We start from the raw sequence: 22,369 nt of genomic DNA on the forward strand, positions 1-22,369 counted from the left end.
GATGTCCTATCTCTCTGGCATTTCTTCGTACTCCTGACATTCCCGCCCACCGGTTATCGCCTTGCATTGATTAATGCATTGCTGAACATGTAAACCGAGTCGTTTTCGAAACAACTAGCCGCATAAAGCAATCGCAAAGTGCGGCTGTGTCTTTTTTTTGACCAGCTTTGGGTTCTCCACCAGTCGATTGTGCTCGTAAAGCCCTTTGGGGCTTCCTCATACGCCTAGCAGCCGCGCAGCATTAGGTAACCGCGCCCGTGATACTTTGGCTCCGGGCATACAAGACCAGACCCTTGGCCTCCGCAATTACGAACTACCAGCCGGAGACGTACTGCAGTGAACCAATCACCCAATGGCAACAGTTGACGAATCAAGATGCACCACCACCTGAAGTTCGGGGAGTACAGAAAGCGTGGGCTACCGCTGTCGCCCGCGTTGATTCACTTCAGTCGTAAACGAAGCAGGACTTCCAGCAAAGTCCAACAAAGCTAAAGAAGGTTAACGAGCTCACGCGAAAAGGTGCCGTTTGTACCATTATTATTCTGGTAAAAAAGCGCAGTTCAGGCCAAGATACGTGCATTTTTTAATTAATTTTTGTGATACACGTCGTTCGTACGTCAGTGACTAACATCTCAGCAATGATTTGGTTGTTGCAATTGGTAAGTCACCGACGCATAATATGCATCAGAGGAGCAAATTCAATTTAAACTTCGCTGCTTGTTGAACGTGAAATTAACGTTTTCTGGCTGCAGATATTTTTTTGTGGATGTTAGCCTCGACTGCCAGCGAACCACAGTAAGTGTCAATTATCTCATTATGTCTTGCGGACCCAGAACTGTCCGTTGCATATTATTGAATACTAAGGGATCCCGTTTGTAGCATTCTGTCCGCAGACCAACTTGGTAACTGAACGGCGGTGCCGATGTATCCCGGGAAATTCCTGTTGGCCAACAGCGGAACAGTGGCCGTACTAAACACCAGCATCCACGGACGTTTGCTCATTTCGACACCAAGCGGTAAAGTGATAAAGCTTAAGTCATACGCGACCTAACACTGAAAGACTTCAAGATCAGTACGAGAATTACAGCATCTTCATCGTCCATACAAAATGAAGCGCCTATTAGCTGTACTCGAAAGGTACTTTAAATGCGTTCTGTACGATACAGAGCCGGAAGTTCTGTAAAAATGAATTTACCAATCGTGCACCACTGAATCTTACAGAGCGTTACAGAGCAGCGAGACCACCTCAAAATGTGTGCCCGTTAATAAGTTAATTCGAATTAATTTTAAGTATATATTTCACCATGCGTCGGTGATTTCAGATAGTCACACTCTGTTTTGCTTTTTGACACTTCTTTTTTGACACGTACTGTTTCCATTCCCCAATTGTAAGATTTTACAAAAGTTTTTTAGTATGACTCTATGAGTTCTCGTAAAAATCTCCTGCGCGACTTGCAAACCCTTTGTGAGCTACAGATCGTTGGAAAAGCGCTCGATGAGTCTTCGAGCAGCAGCAGCAGTAGCGACGACTCATCTGAAAGTTCCAGTGAATCGTCAGAGAGCGAAGCAGAACAGATTCTGGAATTCACTGCCTTTTTATCCAGTAAACGATTTGTTTTGACCGCCATCACTTTCTGTCGCATTATTGCTGATAACCGTTACTGCTTTTGCACTGATAATTGGAAGCGTGCTCATTCTACACTAATCTAATAGCGTATCTCAAAAAGTATTAATTCAAAACTCCAAGGTAAACTCAAAATTCAATTTTCTACGTACAGTTGACACATCAAAAATTCGCAACGAATTATTTTTACAAATTATTATTGTTTTGACTTGTGGTCAGAAATGCGAGTTCTGTATCGTAACGGAGCCAGGAGACTTCCTTTTTAGATACAGAACACTTTGACTCGGCCCCCCAATCAGCGGTAGGGGGTGTGATTGAAATGTTACAGAACTTCCGGCTCTGTATCGTACAGAACACATTCAAAGTGCCTTTCGATTACAGCTATTTAATATTATATTATATATAATAATATTAATATTAAAGATACCACGTAATAAAAAATATAAATATTAAAGATACCACGTAGACTACGTACATTACGTAAACATTACATAAAAATTAATATTAAAGATACCACGTAGACTACGTACATTACGTAAACATTACATAAAAATTATCTTTATCATATAAAAAAGACCATAAAACTACGAGTTTTACAGAAAATCACACGGAGTACTTATTACAAAAGTAACCAGTGTGAGGATACCCGAAAGAATTGCAACAAACAAGGCTACTTAGGTAATTAACAAACCCGGGAGCATGCATCTCTCTACCTGGGAGCATTCGGGAGAGCAGCGATGCCCGTTGAAGAATAACAGCATCAGCATTATTATAATTTGTATCTTATTATATTAATTTATTATATTAAATAATATTAATTTATTATATTATTATTTACATATTAAATAACGAAATGGCTACGCGCGAGAGCATCTCGCGCTATGAGTTTTGGCTACATGCGAGAGTTTCTCGCGCTATGAGTTTTGGCTACGCGCGAGAGTTTTCGGGTGGAACGAAATTAAAAATAAAAAAATATGATTTTCCTTAATACTTTGTAGTTTATCATATTTGTCAAGTCATGACAACTGTAAATGCTGTAAAAGTCACCTTCGTACATGAAAGTAAGTATCATAAGTAATTATCATAATATCGAACCGGCATCTCGCGCATTGCGCTGACCATTGCGATTCTGTAATAATATTATTGCGATTCTGCAATAATATTATTGCGATTCTGTAATAATATATGTATAATCTCTGTTCGAGGCACACACGGTAGGTTTTCCGGTAACGATAACGATATGACTCACCCCAAATTTACCGTTTTTCTGCCTGTACCGTATCGTTACGCCCGCTAGGATAACGACACATAGCGTTGGTGTCGTTGGGCATCTCCGGTAGAATCTTGAGAGCCATGGCATTAGTGGATTACCGTTTTCTCAAACGAAATAACCATTTGAACATCGCTCTATGTACTAAAATATTTCAGCAAACTAAAAAAAGAAAAATAGCATTTAAAAACAATTTATTTTGTGAGGGACTAACACACCGGAAGTCGTCAGTTCAATCAAACTGCCTCGCCACAAGCGGCTGGTCATGCTCTTGCAAATTCACTTAACAATTGTTAATTTAGTGAGACCGAGCCCGAGCCGAACTCTGTATCGACCGTTATCGTTGTGCTTAGCGAACACACAAACTTCTTACGGTGATGAAAACCATGACGGTAGCCTACCGTTATGGTTACCGGAAAACATACCGTATGTGCCCCGAACAGAGACTAACTAGCTCGCACAATGGCACTAGTAATAATTATTATTAAGATAGGCGACAAATTCGAATGAGAAACACCCGCTATGCGTCCCTATGTACTCCCAGTCTCCCGGCAGTAACAAATGCTTGCTATACTCTTTTGCGTACGCGTATGACCTTCTATTGGGGAAACAGATCCAGAGCGCAAATCACGTCCGGGACGAGGATTTTCGACAGTGGTTCTTGGATATAATACAAAATAATTGTTTGCCGCGCCCTCGTTTCAGCCGGCTTACCTGCAAAAGCTGGAACCGCGCGGCACCTCACACACGAGCGAACGACGCCCAGACGGCTGCACAACGTTTGCCTGGCAGAGGGGAATGTGCTTGGCGTGGGATGTCACCTGTGTCGATACGGTTGCTGCTTCCCATATTAGGTAGGTCCACATCGTCGACTGCCGGATCGGCCGCGGTGCAAGCGGAAGAAAGAAAATCCAGTTTGTGCTTCTACTTGAGCGGGCATTACATTTTCGCACCCATTGCCTTCGAAACAATGGGACCATGGGGACCGTCAGCTACCGCTATTATCAAAGAAATCGGGAAACGACTGCGTGATCAAACCGGAGAGGCTCGCTCCCATGAATTTCTCCGGCAGCGGCTATCTTTGGAGATTCAGCGGGGAAACGCGGCTCCCGTTTTAGGAACAATAGATGGAGTGGAAAAGTTAATTGAGCTCTTTCTGTTGTGATTAGTAAACGTTTTCATTGTTTGGTTAACTCATAAATGTTGATTGATTTGTATTCTGCAGTCGTCTTGAAATAAAGAGATTTCAAACAAACAGGAGCACTGACACCTCCTCCTCGAGTACAGGAAGAAACGCCCGAAGCAAAACTTCTGTGACCAAAAATAATGTTGTAGTAACGGCAGCTGATGTGCTGCCTATAATTCGCCGGTTGGGAATGCCTACCGGTTTCCGAACGACTGCGGTGAGACTGACTTGATTGCAAATTGATTGATGCGACAATCATAATGCAATAATATAAACAACTCTAGAGCTGAAATTATGTCGAAATGTATTAATTATTTTCATAAATAGTGGCGCCGAAAAACTCATAGCGCGAGATACTCTCGCGCGTAGCCAAAGCTCATAGCGCGGGAGTATTCTCGCGCGTAGACATGACGATTAAATAATTTAATTTGATCTTTAGATACTGGCTGCCCCAGGCAAGAACCCTGGAAACATGATTGTTCAGAAAACGCAGAAAATTTATCGAGTGTCGTTATTGTTTGTAACTGGCTTACCGTGGGTGTGCGTATCGGGCAACTGGTATTACTTCTACGACAAACCACTGCTGTAAAATTTGGTAGCGCTGGGGTCTTCGCTCAACAACTCTTGTAACGGGTACGAGGACACACTAAGTATACGTGATAGACAAAAAATTAAGCGAGAATAAGTGATAACCATGCCCGGCTCATGCAACGCGGGCAACCACCCAGGTTTGCAGTTGCTTGTAAGCACATAAAAAATGACTGACTGAAAATTATGCAAACTTTCAACGCTGATTTCTCGTGCACTCTGGAACGTGACTATTCAACCAATATAACAGAAGACGCAGAAAAAAATAACACGATTTTTTGATACCAAAGAAGTGAGAAGATACGCTGATTCAAACAGATTACAGCTATTTTCATTTTCTCGTAGACTGAGCATAGAATCCACGGTCAAGGGTTCCCCACACAGAATCCTATGCTATGTCTACGAGAAACTCAAAAACGCTATCTCTTGTCTTAATCGCTATAAACTGCAACTTGTTGGGTATCAAAAATCTTGTAGTTTTTTTCTGCATCTTTTGCTACATTGGTCAAATTGCTTCGTTCCATAGCACACAAGGAATGAGAGCTGGAAGTCAGCATACGCGTCTATAAAGACGAGCTGTTTACTACGCAGTACTTGGACCGCCAACCCTTGGTGGCTGGGTGTGCTGCACAACACGTGATTGGTTATCATTTATTCTCGCTGGTTTTTTGGTCTATCACGTATACTTAGTGTGTCCTCGTATATCTCCCCTACCCCTGATATAACCAAGTTGTAGAGCACGTTTCGATACATATGACCGGAAAAGTGCTTTCCGAGACAGTTAAGGTTACATGCAGCTCGAGGCCGCAAATGCTGTCGCTGGGGATCATAACTAGCAACCCAAAGCTGCGATAGTAAATAATTTCGGAACATTTGTATTCACTCGTGTTTAATAGAGTACATACGCTCAGTACAGTATGGTCAAACATAGAGGAACCTCAGTCTCGAGCGTGCAGCCCAATGTACTGTATCACGTATGTATGTATATGTGCTCTTGTGCAATATTTATCAAACTAGCCTATTCCCACCGTCTGGGGTCGGTATTTAAACCGTAACCTATACAATCTAAATTTTCTACTGTAATTCCGCATTGGGCAGGTTTTCCAGTGGTCTCTCTGCAGCTGTCAATGCAGTTGGCTCCTCTTGAGACCTCCAGTAGGAAGGCGATGTGCCATCCATCACAACACCTAAACGGTTGTAAATAAATGACATGCTAACCGAGGGGAAATACCGACGGGATCCAAATTCTCCAGGAAGCGCGTTTTTGTCACGTCACTGCTGTGCTGGAACTGAGAAGCCAGGCGGTATAAGTAAAACGTACCAGTGAGCTGCCCCACAGGGTCACCAGTGTCTGAATGCCCCAAACCCCTGCCCGTTTTACCTGGAATGACGACCTTTCCCGGACGGTGCAGCGGAATTTCCTCACCGAAGAAGCGTATTTTTGGTGTTCGCAGGGTCCCCAGCGTTCCAATGGCACAAACCCCTGCTCGATTTTCCTCAGAACGTGACCCTTCCGTACAGAAGAAACAATGGAATTTACCCAGTGACCAGTGCAGTGACCCAGACAAGGCAAAGCAGGTCAAAGTGGACCGGAGTCGAGCCGAACCAAAGCGTACCGCGAGCCGAGCCGTGAAGCCAGCCGTATGTGACGTCTATCAGTACCGCAGGCACCGGTGACGTCAGCGGACACAGTTTTTGCGCGAAGGTGCGTTTTAAGCAAGGTGCTTACACTGTATGTGTCCGCTTTTCAGAACCGCAGGCACGGCCCGTGCATGCGGTGTGAAGGATGCGCATCGGCTGTGTGGACTGACGAGCTGAGGTTCAAAGCCCAATGGGCAGCCAGGACGCCCGGGAAGACATGGAGGGGAGTTCGCGACGCCGCGCGATGCATTCGAAGGACCTCATGGGTTCCACCCGCAGGCATGTGAAGAGGAGTGGCTCTCCGTTCACCCGCGCACAGGCGGCTGCTAGGTTGTTTTTCTGTTTTTGCCGTGTTTTTCTCCATCTGCCAGATTCTAAGTCTGGTAGATTCTTCAGTTGCTTGATTTCGTCTTCTGAGCTGGATGCTTTTTCCTTTTGGCCCTTCAGCAAGGTGCTGCAGTGGCCTTTGATGTGTTGTATGAGAGGGAGATAAAGTGTGCAGTGTATTGGCGTTCAGTTTCCGTTTCTGTTCGCGCACAGGGGTGAACTAGCCGTTCATCCCCTGTTAGAGCCCCTTACGTATAAAAGTTGAATAAACGAATTAATCCGCATCAGTTCCATCTGCACGGACAAAGACAAAGCGTAGTGTCAGCGGTTAAATCATTCGAAGATAACGATATTCACATTGTACTGCAGGCACACAGTTAAATTAAAATGATGTGTAATCGATACCCAAAGTGCTAAACCGTTTTCCACTGCTGCGGGTGGATCGTTTCAAGCGTTAATTTCTTGCAGACAGCTGTGGTGCACTTGTGTGTACATTAAGGGCTGTGTCAACAACAGTTCTCTCAAATTAATAGTTTTTTTAAATTTTCGTGCATCGGCCGGGCGCACTTAGATGAAAAGTTCGCCGAAGTTAGCAACACAGACGACATCCACACAGTAGCACACGGGCCATAGTGTATCCCCAGTTTCAGTTTTTATATGAATGATTGAATGTTATCATTTTTTTTTCGCCTTGAGAAAAACTGAGCGTTTGGTGAAGCAGACATACTGTAATAAAACTGGTGCCAGTTGTTTAGCGCTGTCGGTTCCTGCTTTGTGCACTAAAGCTGACCTTTTCGTTACTTTTAATCAACTAAGCAACCTCCGACGAAATCTAGTTTTTTACGCGATTCACAAGTAACCGGACGATGGATGATCTTGAAAGTGATAGTCGCGGTCGTAGCGATTTGCAGGATGGTGAAACACTTAACCGTTCTGCTTCAGATACGCGTAACATGGTCTCGTTCAAACGTTTGGTAGCGTTTACGTGGATTGTCTTGCGGATGCTCGGCTTGGTTCGTTCGTATAACACCTGCCACCGGGGATGGAAAGTTTTTCTGTATACAGCTTAGGACAAAAAAGACGCATAAGCCCACACCCAGATATCCGTACGCACGTGGCAAGTGCACTTGTACGACAACCGGATATTTTAGCTGAGCCGTACAGCGCACTGCGCTGCATGCGTTCGGAATGCTATGGGTGGGATTATGCGTCTTTTTTGTCCTAAAAGCTGTATACTGAACATACTGTGGTTTCTGATGCTGGCGGTGCTGATGTTAAGTGTCGCGCTCGTGGAGACCCGTGTCATTGCTGACATGCAGCTGGCTTTGGTCCGCGGTATTCTGACTACATACTGCTTGCTGGTCGTGTGCACGTTTTACAATTGGCACCAGATAATCCATCAACGGGGAAGCGAACGGGACAATAAAACGCTTGCAGAATGGCAAACACATGAAGCGGAGTATACTAGTCATTTTTATGACGTCTGGAAGGTCAGCCAGGATTTGAACTTCATATTCCGCATAATATTCGTCCATGATTACATGGCATGTGCATTGGTCCTCGGAGAGCTTTGTTACCATGAGCGCGGGTTATACCAGCCCTGTGTAAATTTAATGGCAGTGCTTTCGCAAATCCTGATGACAGTCGTCTTAGCAAACGGTGTCGCCGCCGTTAGCGATGAGGTGGGCCTGCATTTCTAGGTTTGCCAATCGCTTAATTTACTCTTTTGTAAATACCAAATAGATCCAATTACAATAATGTGGTATTATTGTAATTGGATCTACGCTTTAAATATCGCTTGAAAAACCGATGTTGCGCTTCTGAATTACATAGTACGAAGAAATTGTCGTTATATTTTAGGGTAACTATCTAACAGATGTATTAGACAAGATGTTGTCCAAGACTAACGGGATGTCGAATGCCGAGGAGAACCGGCTACTTAAGGAGATCGGACAGATGAAAGAGCTCTCAGTTGGCTGGAAATTTGGTACTATGCCCATCGACCACCATTTTGTCTGGAGTGTACGTACTGTTCATCCAATCAAATTTGGACGTTATAACATACTGTAGCCGCTAGACCAGATTGCACCACTTTTAGATCCAGCCGTAGGCTACCACTGGCCGGGCACTGAGCAGGAGCCTTCCTCCCAACGGGCGGCGCACACGTTATATTTTTGATTTTAATGTATTAAAGCCAGCTGAACTGCCCCTGCCAGGGGCACCCTAAAAACCACAACAAACCAGGTTTACAAAACTATATCAGAGCTCTGAATTTGCCATTTCTTTAAATTTTTGTTACCAATAAGTAAATAAAGCTTATATCCCATCCAGAGCAGTTCACCAAGGAATGGCTTGAAATTAAAAGCAGAACTCCAAATATTGTTGCAAGGGTGCAAAGTGTGTATATTGGGCTTGCATTTTTCCGTACACCAGACTCTGTGGTGCAATCTGGTCTAGCGGCTACAGTATTAATTCAACATGGGTGGTTGATCATAAATTGCAGGCAAGCATTGCTTTGGTGTTTCTGACCGGCTGTATAGCGAAGGCAAGTAACACCTGAGTCTGGGGAGCTGCTTCATGGATCTTCGGTACAAGTAGTGATAGTCTGGAACTGACAGGCTGCTCACGTACCCCATTGACACTGCTTGTACAAAATTTAATAATATATCGTTATGTTACTGCATGTGCGCCGATCAGTCGTAGAATCAATCTCGCAGTATTTTTGTTAGCTGCTTTACAGAGGAGTCGTTGCAACGATTTTTATTATCCCGGTATTTTTCAGTTTACTTTTGCTTTTTAGTCTGCCCTTTTTCAACTGAATCGCGTTTAATCGTTATGTTATTTCGCTGATAAAACTACATACTACTTTCCGTACGAATGCTACGTATCACAAAAAATTTCACAACATCTTCGGAAACAACCACTCAGTAAACATCAGTTGCCAGAGGCGGCTTAAACACAGAACAAATCTGGTTTACGTTTGCTCCCATCTGCGCTGTCCCCATGATCGATGCCGCGTTTCCTCGTTGGATTCCGATGCTGATCCGTTGGCGAAGATACTCCGTGGCTCGTTTTTCCGTTAGAACGTATTAACAACAACCAGTATGTAAACTACATGTAGGTAAACTACAAGTATCTGTATCTGTAAAATAACAAATTTATACTGCCAACGAAATTAATCCGGATCAGTCATTTCTGTAATCAAAAACACTTGCGCAGAGTCAACGTTTACATCGTACGCAGATGATGTGTTTGCAGGCATCGGCACAATAGTAGTGATGTAGTAATCGATAATCCCAAAAGTGCTGAACCGTTTTTCGTTGCTGCTGGTTGATTGGTTGAAGCGTTATTTTCTTGCAGACAGCTGTGGTGCTCTTGTGTGTACAGTGTGGACTCTGTCAATAATAGTCCTCTCAAATTAATACAGTTTTCAGGAATTTTCTCGCACCGGCCGGCCGCATTTCGTTATGGAAGCACCATGTATCGGTACGGGTTGTAAGAGGAGAATCCTCTTTACACACAGCAGCCGCCCATCCGCCGCCTACCTGGTTGGCTCAAGCTCAAGCACAAATATCTTGATCTTCGCCAACAGCGGCGATGGCACAGTGGCTGTGCTACGTGGATGTCACTCGGTAGCCAGCGGTTCGATTCCGCTCCATCGCCATTTTTCGGAATTTCCTCAACAGACAGGATCTTCATCTGACCGCCCTCCCTCGCTGAGATCATCACGGACAGCCGACTTATGGCTGCCTCTGTTATAGGGTCATATTCCGTGCACATCAATCAGCTTGAATTTCAATTTTTAATGTCAACATCTATAATCGATTTTTTCTGGTCCTGAGAACGAGTGAGCGTTTCTAGGCCGCCATACTAAAACTCATACCAGTTGTGCAGCGTTACCGGCTCCCGCTTTGCGTGCCAACGTCGACCTTTTCGAAAATTTTAGTTAACTAAGGCGATATTAAATTGTACTGTATTATACGCGTTTTGCACGTAAAGCAAAATGGGTGATTTGGAATGTGATCCATTTTTCCCGAGTCTCACATTTGGATTTGTCATACTGCGTCGCGGATTGCCGGTTGGCAGCATTTTTGACCGTGAGGCGCTGGTTCAAGCGGCAAATGCGCGTTGCGCTGTCTGGTTCAGCCGTTTAGTGGCGTTTATGTGGATGGTGCTACGGATGCTCGGCTTGGTTCGTTCGTGTGGCAACCACCACTGGGGATGGAAGGTTTTGCTGTTTATACTGAACATACTGTGGTTTGTGGTGCTGGGAGTGCTGCTGTTAAGTGTTGCGTTTGTGGACACCGCTCCACAAATCAAGGCATGTCAACGAGAGAAAAAATACATGAAAATCGCGGCTATCGTACTGAAGTCGAGCTTATCTGGGATAGTTTTTGTTTGTGCCAGCTGGAGCCTGTGGGATATGCCTCGGTATTTGATGAACGTTTATAACCACTATCTACACAGCAGAGCGTAAGTAGCGGGAGCAAAATGCAGTATCAGCTGCGCAAAATATTAATGATAGTGAAATTCTTTGCGGGCTGATGAATTACTCCAAATTTTCTAGTATTTCGGGTCCTTTATGTATAATGTTAACCACCCACTGACGCCTGACTCGCGCTGCATATTCTGTAATTTCAGAAAAACTTATAAAGGTCGCAGAACTCATGTTTATGAGTGGATTATTTTATTATTAAATTAGTTACTTCTGAAACCTTCATTTTGTAATGAAATAACAAAATCGGCTTAGCCGATTACAAATGTGCAATGAATTATTGGACTGCTAACAATTTGAAAAAATTCTAAATGCTTATGCTAACTTATATTAATGTTAACAAACAGCTTATGTTAATAAACCAGAATCACTCTACCCGGGCCAATTTTTTACAGTATTATGTCGATACACAAGTTGCAAGCGATTTCTCTATGCTCCAGAAAGGCACTATCAGAACCGGGCTCATTGTTTGCGACCTTCAATCAGCGTACCAATCCGGAGTGCGGTTTTGTCCTCAGTGCCATAGCTGCATTCTTTTTCCTTCTGCACAAAAATACTCTGGGATTATTCACTGATGTTGCCGAATTGTCCGCGCACGGAGGGCAGTTATGGGAACAGACCGTCCATAACAAGTTGTTTTCCAAAGGAGAAACACTGTACTACTGGGGCATATACGCCGGTGTCATTGCCGAAATGCAGCTGGCCTTGGTTCGCGGCGTTCTGACTATGTACTGTTTGCTAGCCGTTTGCACGTTTTACTATTGGCATAGGTTAATCCATCGACGGGGAAGCAATGGTGATAGGGAAACCCTCGCGGCCTGGCAGACACATGGATGGGAGTATGGTTGTCACTTTTATCAGGTCTGGAGGGTCAGCCGGCATTTGAACTTCATATTGCGTATAATATTCCTTCATGATTATATCGCATGTGCCTTGGTCTTCGGAGAGCTTTTTTACGACGAACGCGGGCTATATCAACCATGTATTAATTTAATCGCAGTACTATCGCAAACTCTGATGACAGTCGTCTTAGCAAATGCCGTCGCCACCGTAAGCGATGAGGTGGGTCTGCATTTCTAAGATTTTCGAATACTCTGCTGTTTTGTAAATACCGGTATTGTAATTAGCTCTTCGAACGCTTGGAATATCGGTTAACAATCACTACTGTACGTCTGCGTTAGCCCGATAAAACTGCCGTTTTTTTAGGGTAATCATCTGACAGATGTATTGGACAAGACATTGTCCGAGATTAACGGGATGTCGGATGCCGAAGAGAACCGGCTACTTAAGGAGATCCGAAAGTTCAAAGAGAACTCCGTGGGCTGGAAATTTGGTGCTATGCCCGTGGACAATCGTTTTGTCTGCAGTGTAAGTACTGTTGATCCAATCAAACTTGGGCCGTCGAACGTATTACTGTAATTTATTCTGAAAGTGTGATCATAAATTGCAGGCAGGCGTTGCTTTGGCGGTTCTGACCGGCTTCATAGCGAAGTGAAGCAAACACCTTATTTTGGGAAGCTGCTTCTTGGATCGCCGGTAGGGATGACAGCCTGCACACGAATCTCATTGATATTGCTTACGCAAATAAGATCGTTATGTTACTGCATGCGCGTCGATCATTCGTAGTATCAATCTCGTGGCCCGCGCTCAAGCTCTGACTCTGACTCAGACTCTGACCGCTCAAACTCTGACTCTGACTACTTAAAGTCTGACTCTGACTGTCCAAACTCTGACTCTGACTGAATAAACTAAGAATAACTTAAAAAACCTAAGAAACCTAAGAAACCTAAGAAAACTAAGAAACCTAAGACACCTAAGAAACCTAAGAAACCTAAGAAAACTAAGAAACCTAAGAAACCTAAGAAACGTATGAACCTAAGAAACCTAAGAAACCTAAGAAACCTATTAAGAAACCTAAGAAACCTTCAGAGTCAGAGTCAGACTTTGAGCGGTCAGAATCAGAGTCAGAGTTGGAGTCTTGGCCCAATCGGGTAATGTTTTTTCGCTAGTTGCGTTACCGAGGTTTCCTTACAAGGGGTTTTTATTATACCGGTATGTTTAAATTTATGTACTTTTGGTTTATAGTCTGCTCTTTTTCAAATGAATCGCGTTTATACGTTATGCTGTTAACAACACCCAATATGTAAACGACATGTATGCAAACAAGATGGTTTTCGTGTCCATGAACTGTCACGCAATTCCACATTCTGCTAAATAAACACGTTCGCACAAACTTTCCATGGCTTCGTTAAAATCGTCAGCGTCATCCTGTGTTGACAATGATACAGAAGCAACATTCTTCACTCTGTTTTCATCTGATGTCGCAGGTGCAAGGGTTTTAACCGGGGATTCTTGCAGGCTCTTCAGCTGGTTTGAAGTCGCTTGGCCTTCTCTCCTTCCCGTCGTACTTCAACTTCAAGATCACTCAGATAACTAAGAACTTTCCGAAATTCAGGCATAAACGATTCCAAGTTACAGGAGAGTCAAAATCAAACGAAAAACTTGGAGGCTTCATGATAACAAAAAATATTCAAAATATTACATGTGCGGTTGAGCCGTACCGTATAGCCACAACCGTGACCGACCAAGTCATCGCATAAAATCTCGTCGCGGGACACCTCGTCGGCCACAATTGGTCGCGAAGACATTTAGTTTCTGGACAAGTGGTTGCTAGTGAACTTGGTCGGGAGACAATTGGTCGCGAGACATCCGGTAACACGGACACATCGGGGTCAGGCATTTCGTCGGCGGGACAATTGGATAGCCAATTATTTTAAAAGAAAAACTTTATTTTCAGTTGAAAACGCCGTCGTTTGACTTCGAATTAATTTTATTGAAACCGGCATGTAAGATTACACGTTTCCGTATATTTTTAAATTTTTGAAACCGTAGTCTTACATTTTAAATAAATTATACACAAATTTAAGTTGCTGATTTGTACATACATAGTGCCTTTCTTGTAATACACCTACGAATCATAATATGATACACTATAGTGACTATATATACTAATCTATTTGCTACTCATTACGTGGTATTAAATAACAAACATTACACTAATAAATCAACCTAGTTTTTGCACTTTCACTGGCAAAAATAAAGCAGAGATAACAACCATGCGAGATCCAGTTTGGTTATTTATTCGGTTGTCTATCTCCGGCTTATAACAGACTCTCTATTTGGAGCTTATTCACAGAGAAATCACAGCACGGACAGTCACCCCCACTTTCCTTTACCCGAACAGTGATGTAGTTCCAGTTCCCATCACACACTTTGATTATGTGATCTGGGCTGCACCGAACCAGTCTCCGTTTCCACACATTTCGGAATTTGCGATAAGCAAGCGGCTAGTACCCATGCTATGGATACCATGACTCAGAGGCACCGCGTCATGCGTTTGAAAGGGATGCTTGCCTCTTTCGCCTTGCGAAAAACTGCACGCGCGATGGACCGGCCACGGGCAGACACAGGGCAGACCAAATTCTCCCTTCTCCTGTGATTCATCCATCGTTTTACCTCTCGCATGTGCATGTGCACTTGCGGCCTACCGATTGTCACTTTTGGTAGTCGAGCCCGTCTCTCTGTGACCATGACTGTTCCTAGTAAGCACAGTCTTAATTGCTTTTTAATTACTTTTTATGACTTGTGCTCGCGATTTCCGGGCATGTGTACGTCCGGTTGCTTATCGCAAATCAGGTATTGACACATATAAGATACAAAAGGACGATGATCCAGTCGTTTACTGCTGAACAGCAATAAAATGTGACAATGCCTTTCTCTTAATAATAATGGAGAATTTATTGTCTTCGTGCGACGGCACAGAGCCGGTTTGCAGCAGTGGACAATGAGACAAAGATTATGCAGTGAAACGCAGGATGGAGAACAAGAAAACTGTTTGCGATATAATAACGTACAAACAATGCTAGACAGAAAATTAACAAGAAACAAATCATTAAAGTATAAAAATAAGAAACAAGCACGATAAAGTAATAAATCAATGAGTAAAACATCGAAAACAAAAAGTCATTCAGAAATGTAAATATTTTTTCGACCAGTTTAGATCTTTCCATTTCACACGCTCCAAGGATGAGCAAAAAGTTCCGAGAGATTTGTACGAGCCAGGGGGAAAGGAGCACACTCGTTGTGGCTTGAGCACACTCGTTGTGGCTAGATGGATAAACCTTCGGGTTTTGAAAGATAGTCTACATCGAGCGCGGTTTGGACTCAGATGGGTGACCACTCTGAGTTCAGGCTGCGAGTGCACGGCCCGCAAGGCCTGTGTGCGAAGTGCTTGAGGCAGCAATACCACCAAGGAGACGGGCACGGGAGATGGAGGATCACAATACCACCCTGGCTACTCAGTAACGGCTTGGACTGAAAGGCCTGTGATGTCCGCAGCACCAATCGTGCCAAATGGAAGTAGACAGGGAGATCAGTCGAAGCAGAGGATTGGCGCCTTCCCTAGAGATGTGCTTGCTGTCTACCTGTTTAGAATTCTCTTAGTCTGGTTCTGTTGAACGTCTTGCTCTGCCCGAGCCGGTTAGCGCCGATGCGCGTTAAAATAAAGCTGGCGCTCGCGTTTGCGAGCTGCTGCATACGATCTGTCTTTGGCAGTGTTATAGCCTCCATTGTAACTCTGCGTGAATGAATTACCGTACTTTGCACAGAATGTTCTGTCTGTCACCTGATTAATGCATTGCTGAACATGTAAACCGAGCCGTTTTCGAAACAACTAGCCGAATAAAGCAATAGCAAAGTACGGCTGTGTTTTTTAAAGAGACGTGAGCTTTTCGCTAAAGGAGCCGGGGATAGGAGTAACTGTTACGCCACACACAGTCGTTGGTGATGGACAGAGAGGGAGATAGTGTCGCTCAAGACGGTGGAGGCCGCGTGTGTTACCTGAAACAGATTCAGACAAGGCGGCAGACACCGAATACTTAGAGAAGAACGCACTGCTTAACGGAATCATTCCGAAAACAAGTTTGTACACAAAAACAAGAAGTTTTTTTGCAGTTCTAATCCTGAAGCTGTCCCAATTAAGTTCTTTTAAACGGAGCTGATAGTCAGAAGGATCACTGCCAAGGCGGACCGACGATAAAAATTTTTCAATACAGTGCTCTACTTTGTCTTTAGAAGTTTTATACAAAGGAAAAACAGTTGGCCCGCAGTAATCCATAACAGGAAAAACTAACGATTTGAAAAGTGCGATTCGCGCTCCAGAATCACGGAAACGAAACAAGGAATTAATATACCATATTCTTTTTTTACATTTTGCGGTAAGTTTATCTGCGTGAATTTTAAACGAAAGTTCGCGGTCAGTTTCGACACCCAAATGTTTTGTGTTTTCACAAAAGGGAATTAATTTGCCATCAAGAAAAAACTCACTTTTGACATTTACAAAACGCTTTTTCGAGAACTGCATGTGAACTGATTTTTCTGCGTTGAAGCAAAGACCTTTGGATGACGCCCATTCAAACAGACAATTAAGATCCTCTTGTAAAAGGTCACTACTGTTATCAGCGACTAATGGACGCAGCACGACCATATTATCGGCGAAAATCAAGACAACGCTACCGTTAATGAGTATGAATGACACATCGTTCAGAAGACATATGAATAACAAAGGCCCTAATACAGATCCTTGCGGTACACCACTTGTTACTTTGAAAAATGCTGAGAAGCAATTGCCGACAGAAACAATTTGCGTACGATTTTTCAAATAATCAGAAATTAAATGTATAACCTGGCTGGGTACGTTAAGGTTTATAAGGGCGGTGACAAGGCTTTGATGGTCGCATTTGTCAAACGCTTTGGAACAATCAAGAAAAATAGCGGCTACTTCGATGCCATTGTCAAGAAAATCGGAGACTGTTTTTACGAGATAACAAATCTGTAATTCAGTAGACCTATGCCGACGGTAAGCAAACTGATGATCACCTAAGGCTGAGTACACGTTCAAGTGATCTCGTATTGTTTCGGATAAACAATGTTCAAAAATTTTAGAAATAGGGTTCAGCATTGAAATTGGGCGAATGGCTGCTCGGAAGAGCCAAATCACAACCTTTCTTCGGAATGGGAACAATGTATGCCTTTTTCCATGCTGCCGGATAAACACCTTCGTTTAGCACTGCATTGAAACCAACTTTAAAGGCTGGACAATTGAACCTCCGGCAGCTTTCAACAATTTATTTGTTACTTCAAAATTACCACTGGATGTACATGAGGAAATCAAAGAAAGCTGAAGAAGGATCATGGAATCGTCAAACTCAACTCTCGAAAAATTTTTACATGCTAAATTCAGTCCTGTATCACTGCAATGCTGTGTACACGCAGAGTGGGAGGCACAGTACTGCTCATTTAGAACTTCGGCTTTTTCGGGTTCTGAATTTGCAAACGACCCTGCATTTCGTTTAAGCGGAGGTATTGGCTGACTGCTCTCTCTGGATTTCATAAACCGCCAGAATTTACCTGGATTATTACGATAACTACTCGCAACTTCAACGATTCGGTGACTTTCAAATTTATTTATAGCAAATTCTGCGTTTTTCGAGAGTTGCATCCATTTTTCATTTCGGACGGAGCGCACTGACGGAAAAACTGCAAATCGATAACGTTTAAAAGCTCTGTCTCGCGCGCGTATCATTCTCCTGAAAGTATAGGGATAGCGAGGCATGCCTATTTTTACGCTCACTTCATCAAACACAAACACTGATTTGGCAATCTCAAGAAACTTTTGCTCGAAAACAATAGCCCGTTCTTCGGCATTAATATTATTAAATAAATTCCCTGCACCAATCAACATTATTTAAATTTTCTCGAAAAACATTAATATTGGCAGTATCTATAGTCCATTTTTTAAATTTGCGCGTTTGGGCTCTTCCTACTTTTATTTTTAAATCAAACTGTAAACGCACATGATCGTTTGATGTGGATGGCGGAGCAACAGAAATAATGTTAGTGCACAAATGATCAGCTGAAACGAAGCAGAGGTCAAGACAATTTCTTTTCCTAGTAGGAAAATTAATTAACTGTCGAAAATTAAACATTTTCACTGAAGACAAAAGATGTTTACCGGCTTTCGAACGCGCGGAGCCTAACTGCCAGTTTATGTCTGGCAAATTAAAGTCGCCCAGGAGAACAGTTTTGCTAAGCATAGCTGGGGAGAATTTGTCGTGCAGGTGTTCGATTAGCACTGAGATCTCAGAATGAGATTTGTCGGGTGGAGAATAAAAGACGATAAAGATTTTATTTAGGCCACCAGACTCGACGCAAATTGCTTCTAGCTGAGAAGGCTCTAGATCACTGCGCCTGTGCGCTTCATAACGTTTGCGAATAACTAGAGCGACACCACCACCAGAGTCATAAACCCTTGCTTTCCTGAAAACATTGAAAGAGCGTTGATCAGCAAAGAGAGAATCCGTGTAATGATCTTTGTCTTTAGTTTCCACAAGACCGGTAACGTCAGATTCAGAGCAAAACATCTTGATTTGGGCACTTTTCCCTTTAACGCCGTTTATGTTACAGAAGCGAATGCGAACGGATCCGCGACTGCGTTTACGTGACCCATTAATATGAACAGGATTTATATAATTAACTGCCAGATTATCAGAAGGGATTACCGGTTTTTTTGAATGTTATTATTGTAAAAGTACCGCGAATTTCGAAATTCATTATAAGTATGGCACAGCGAATGATTAAAAGCTGAGTGCTGGTCGTGCGGCCTTTTAATACCTTTATCAGCACAATTCACACATGTACAATTAAAATCGTCGGCTTCTTCACAATCTTCACACTTTCTAACTTACAGTTGCTCTTTCTCTCTTACGATTGTAAAAGCCGGTCAAGTCTGGTTTAATGTCTTTAAAAGTCGACGCTGGAGCGCGCCAAGATTACACTTCAAAAAACTTACGACAACGGTGCTTTCAACATAATTACACTATTTTGCTAGTTTTTTTTAATTAAAGCGCAAACTTCAAAAAATTTGACCTTTTGACTGATTTCGTTTAATTTTTGAATCATCATGGCTGGATACAGTTTTTCTTCGACCATTTCGCGGTGGGAAGCTATTTATCCATGATTATTTTATGTATACGCTGGAACGAAAGGTCAATACTGCTCTGTTTTGGCGATCGTTCGTGCAATGGTTGCGTGCGCCTGCTGACAACGCACTGACTGTTACCAAATTTCACAGCCATTCATGGTAGATTCAGTTTGGTAATAATTCCCATTAAAAAACCCCAAAAAAATGCGGCGCAACGAAAAGTCCATGCGGCGATTTATCCATGCGACGAAATGTACCAGTTAAGCAACGAGTAGGTTTGCTACCAATTGTCACGACAATAAAGTGTCCCACAACGAATTGTCCTTGTAACGAAACATCCTAAAACCAGTTGTCCCCCGACAAAAAGTCTTTTAAACGAAGTGTCCCCGACGAAATGTCCCGCGACGAACTGTCCCGCGACGACTTGTCACGTAGCCGCCACAACGACACACTGCCGCAACGGCACACTGTACAGTCGACACACTGCCGCAACGTAAACCTCCAGCCGGGTGACGGCAGCAGTACATAGGAACGATGGGAGATGCCTGGTTTTGCCCCCTATATGTGTACGACTGTATATATGTAAGCTTGTATATATAAAAGTGTGTCACGTGTGTATAATACTGTATATACGTATATAAAAAATTTTTAAGTACAAGCTCGGCAGTCGACACGCTGTCGCAACGAAAGATTTTTTAATGGATGTTGACGGCAACGGCATGCATGCTTTGTAAATCGGTTATAATCCAAACAAGTACTCCATAAACTTTTGGAATGTAGCGCGGCAGAACTTGCTTGGCTTGGCTGAGTATTCTATGATCGTCTTCTTCGACCGTCGCGGATGACCTTCGGATACCAACACGTGACCTTTACTGCACACAACCGCAATCGACTTGGGCAATGGCTCAGGGGGTCGTGGTTGCACAACGGTCATCTCCTGGGCCAGAATGTGCTCATGAATAGCCACCAGAGTGCTCCGACAGTCGAACGACTGGTCGATGCGGATAACCACGCCATCCGCTAGTAGGGCGATATACTGGATGTGGGAGAACACAAACGTTCCCTCGGTGCAGTTTGCGGTCACGATGTTTCCACAGGTTCTCCACATTGGGTCCAAGAGCTCGTGCTCAGCGTTTCCTGTCGCCACAGAATACATGTTGTCATCTGTTACGATGTTGATATGGATGTGGTTGAGAAATTCGGTAAATTTCGGAAAGCATTCGCTGGTAAAATCGGAGCGAAAAGTGAGCTGGCGGGCGTGCGAATTTTCGGGGTCGGTTGAGCTGATAGTGGGCAGTCCACTGATACAATCTACGTTAATCTCTTCGTGCGGATGTTGCTGGATACCGGTTTGCTCCGAGACATTGAACAGTTCTAGCGCCATGGTGTGGAGGTTGTACAGTTTACTTATGCATCCAAATGAGCGATCGATGCGGAAGGTGATAACGGTGCCTTCAGCACGTGACAGATCTGGTTCGGGTATCGTCAAACGACCAGATGAACAGTTTATTTCAATTGGTTTAGTTTCGCGGCAAAGTGCGCTGGAATTGTGGTTGCTGGCGCCTGCATATGTGGATATGCGGGTTGCCGATTTCGGGATGCCTGTACTGGATGTTATGACAGTGGTGATTGCTGTGTCACCTGCAACAAGCAACACAGTGCAATAAAATGATCCGTCTTTTACGTCTTATATTCCAGCCTACTGTTAAACGCAATGGGTATAAAAATCTTACAGTGGTCAAACCAGTCTGGCACTATGTGAAATTTTTCGCGATTTATGGATATGAGGTCTGACTGTGATCCACAGGACAGCGTGACGGAGGTGTAGACGCCGGAAGGCCTTTCCATCAAAGTAATTTTTTTAGCCCAAGATACTAAATACGCCATTTCACAGCAGCTACAATCAGTAAATCCTTCACAGAAAGCATTGCGTGCGATATTTAGTGAAGCCGGAATAAAGGAGTTCCAGCCAATGCTGTCCAGTACACCAATGGGAACAGACTTCAGCGAATTGTCTTGAATATACAAGTGCTGAATCGATGTATTAAAGGCCCTGCCACTAAGTGTTAAGGAATGCATTTTCGGTTTCTGGTCATCCAGATGAAGTTGTGTCTGTTCAAAAAGAGCATTGATTAGCAACTACGAGTCCTTCGAGAATTTTAGGTTTTCCAAGTTACCTACTGGCTACTGGTTACGTAAGCGTGTATTGCGCGCCTTATCTTTCGGCTACAACGTCGTGAGAGAGCCGATATATTACCCGCATGCTGATGGGTTATGTTTATGTTGAGAAAAGATCTTCGGGCGTGTACTACGGGCCGCTACGTGTACTACGGGCCTCGTATTTACCGGAACGTAACCCGTACGCTATGTGGTGAAATCGAAAACTGTTTGCTCTTTCTCGGACTACATACAGCATTTAAACCCACCAACGTGTGTCTTAATGGATACAGCGCTCCCCAATCGAACGTTTCCAATGCGTTATCATCCAAATACAGATCCGCCAGCGACGGTTTCATAGACCTTTCTCCGGCTAAACTGTCAAAAGCATCAATACTGATACCGGTAATATCGTTATGCTGGAGCTCGAGCAGCTGCAGCTTTCCAAAACCGGCAAAATAACCGCGATCAATAGAACCGATTCTCGAGTAATGAATCCGAAGCTTTGTAATGATATGTCTGTTATTAAACAAGAGTTTGTCAATGGGAATTTTTCCACCGTTCGCTGCGGTGAATCTTTGCAATCAGACATTTTGTAAGTGTCTCCGGAATGGCAAGGGTGACATGTCATCGTTTACTACGTTACAGTAATCAAACGGTCGCTGGGATTTGGAAGCGTGACAACTGAGATAGATATTCCGGACTTGTTGCGGAATGGAATCAACCATAAATGTAAGAGGGAATATTAAACTGTTCTTAGTACACACCAGTTGGTGATATGGATACGACTGCTCATGATAGTGGCATCCAGGATTGGGGAGGCCGCGGACAAAGCCGATAACCATAAGCAGAATGACAAACGACATCCCGGAAGAAACTACTGTTCTGTGTTTCCGTAGGGTTGCTGGGCGAAAACGTCACGTTTTGCAAAAAGTGAAACAAGGAAATTAAGCGATTTGCAAAAATGCTTGAAGAGGATCTACTATTTACCACTACTATCAACCATCAGTTTTTCTGACTCGCTGCTGCAGTGGCTGATG

General features: G+C 43.5%; 1 protein-coding gene across 1 annotated transcript; it reads right to left on the reverse strand.

Annotated features, from left to right (window-relative positions):
• Positions 1 to 19,874: 19,874 nt before the first annotated feature.
• LOC129583046 (uncharacterized) lies at positions 19,875 to 22,307 on the reverse strand. The gene is made up of 3 exons (XM_055474737.1): positions 21,599 to 22,307; positions 20,906 to 21,284; positions 19,875 to 20,813 (listed from the first exon to the last, which is right to left on the reverse strand). Exons 1-3 carry the CDS (start codon positions 21,686 to 21,688, stop codon positions 19,912 to 19,914), a joined length of 1,371 nt encoding a protein of 456 aa, XP_055330712.1. The 5' UTR covers positions 21,689 to 22,307; the 3' UTR covers positions 19,875 to 19,911.
• Positions 22,308 to 22,369: the final 62 nt, after the last annotated feature.

This window comes from Paramacrobiotus metropolitanus, unplaced genomic scaffold (genome assembly GCF_019649055.1).
Source record: "Paramacrobiotus metropolitanus isolate TYO unplaced genomic scaffold, Prichtersi_v1.0 Parri_scaffold0000009, whole genome shotgun sequence".
Taxonomy (NCBI): domain Eukaryota; kingdom Metazoa; phylum Tardigrada; class Eutardigrada; order Parachela; family Macrobiotidae; genus Paramacrobiotus; species Paramacrobiotus metropolitanus.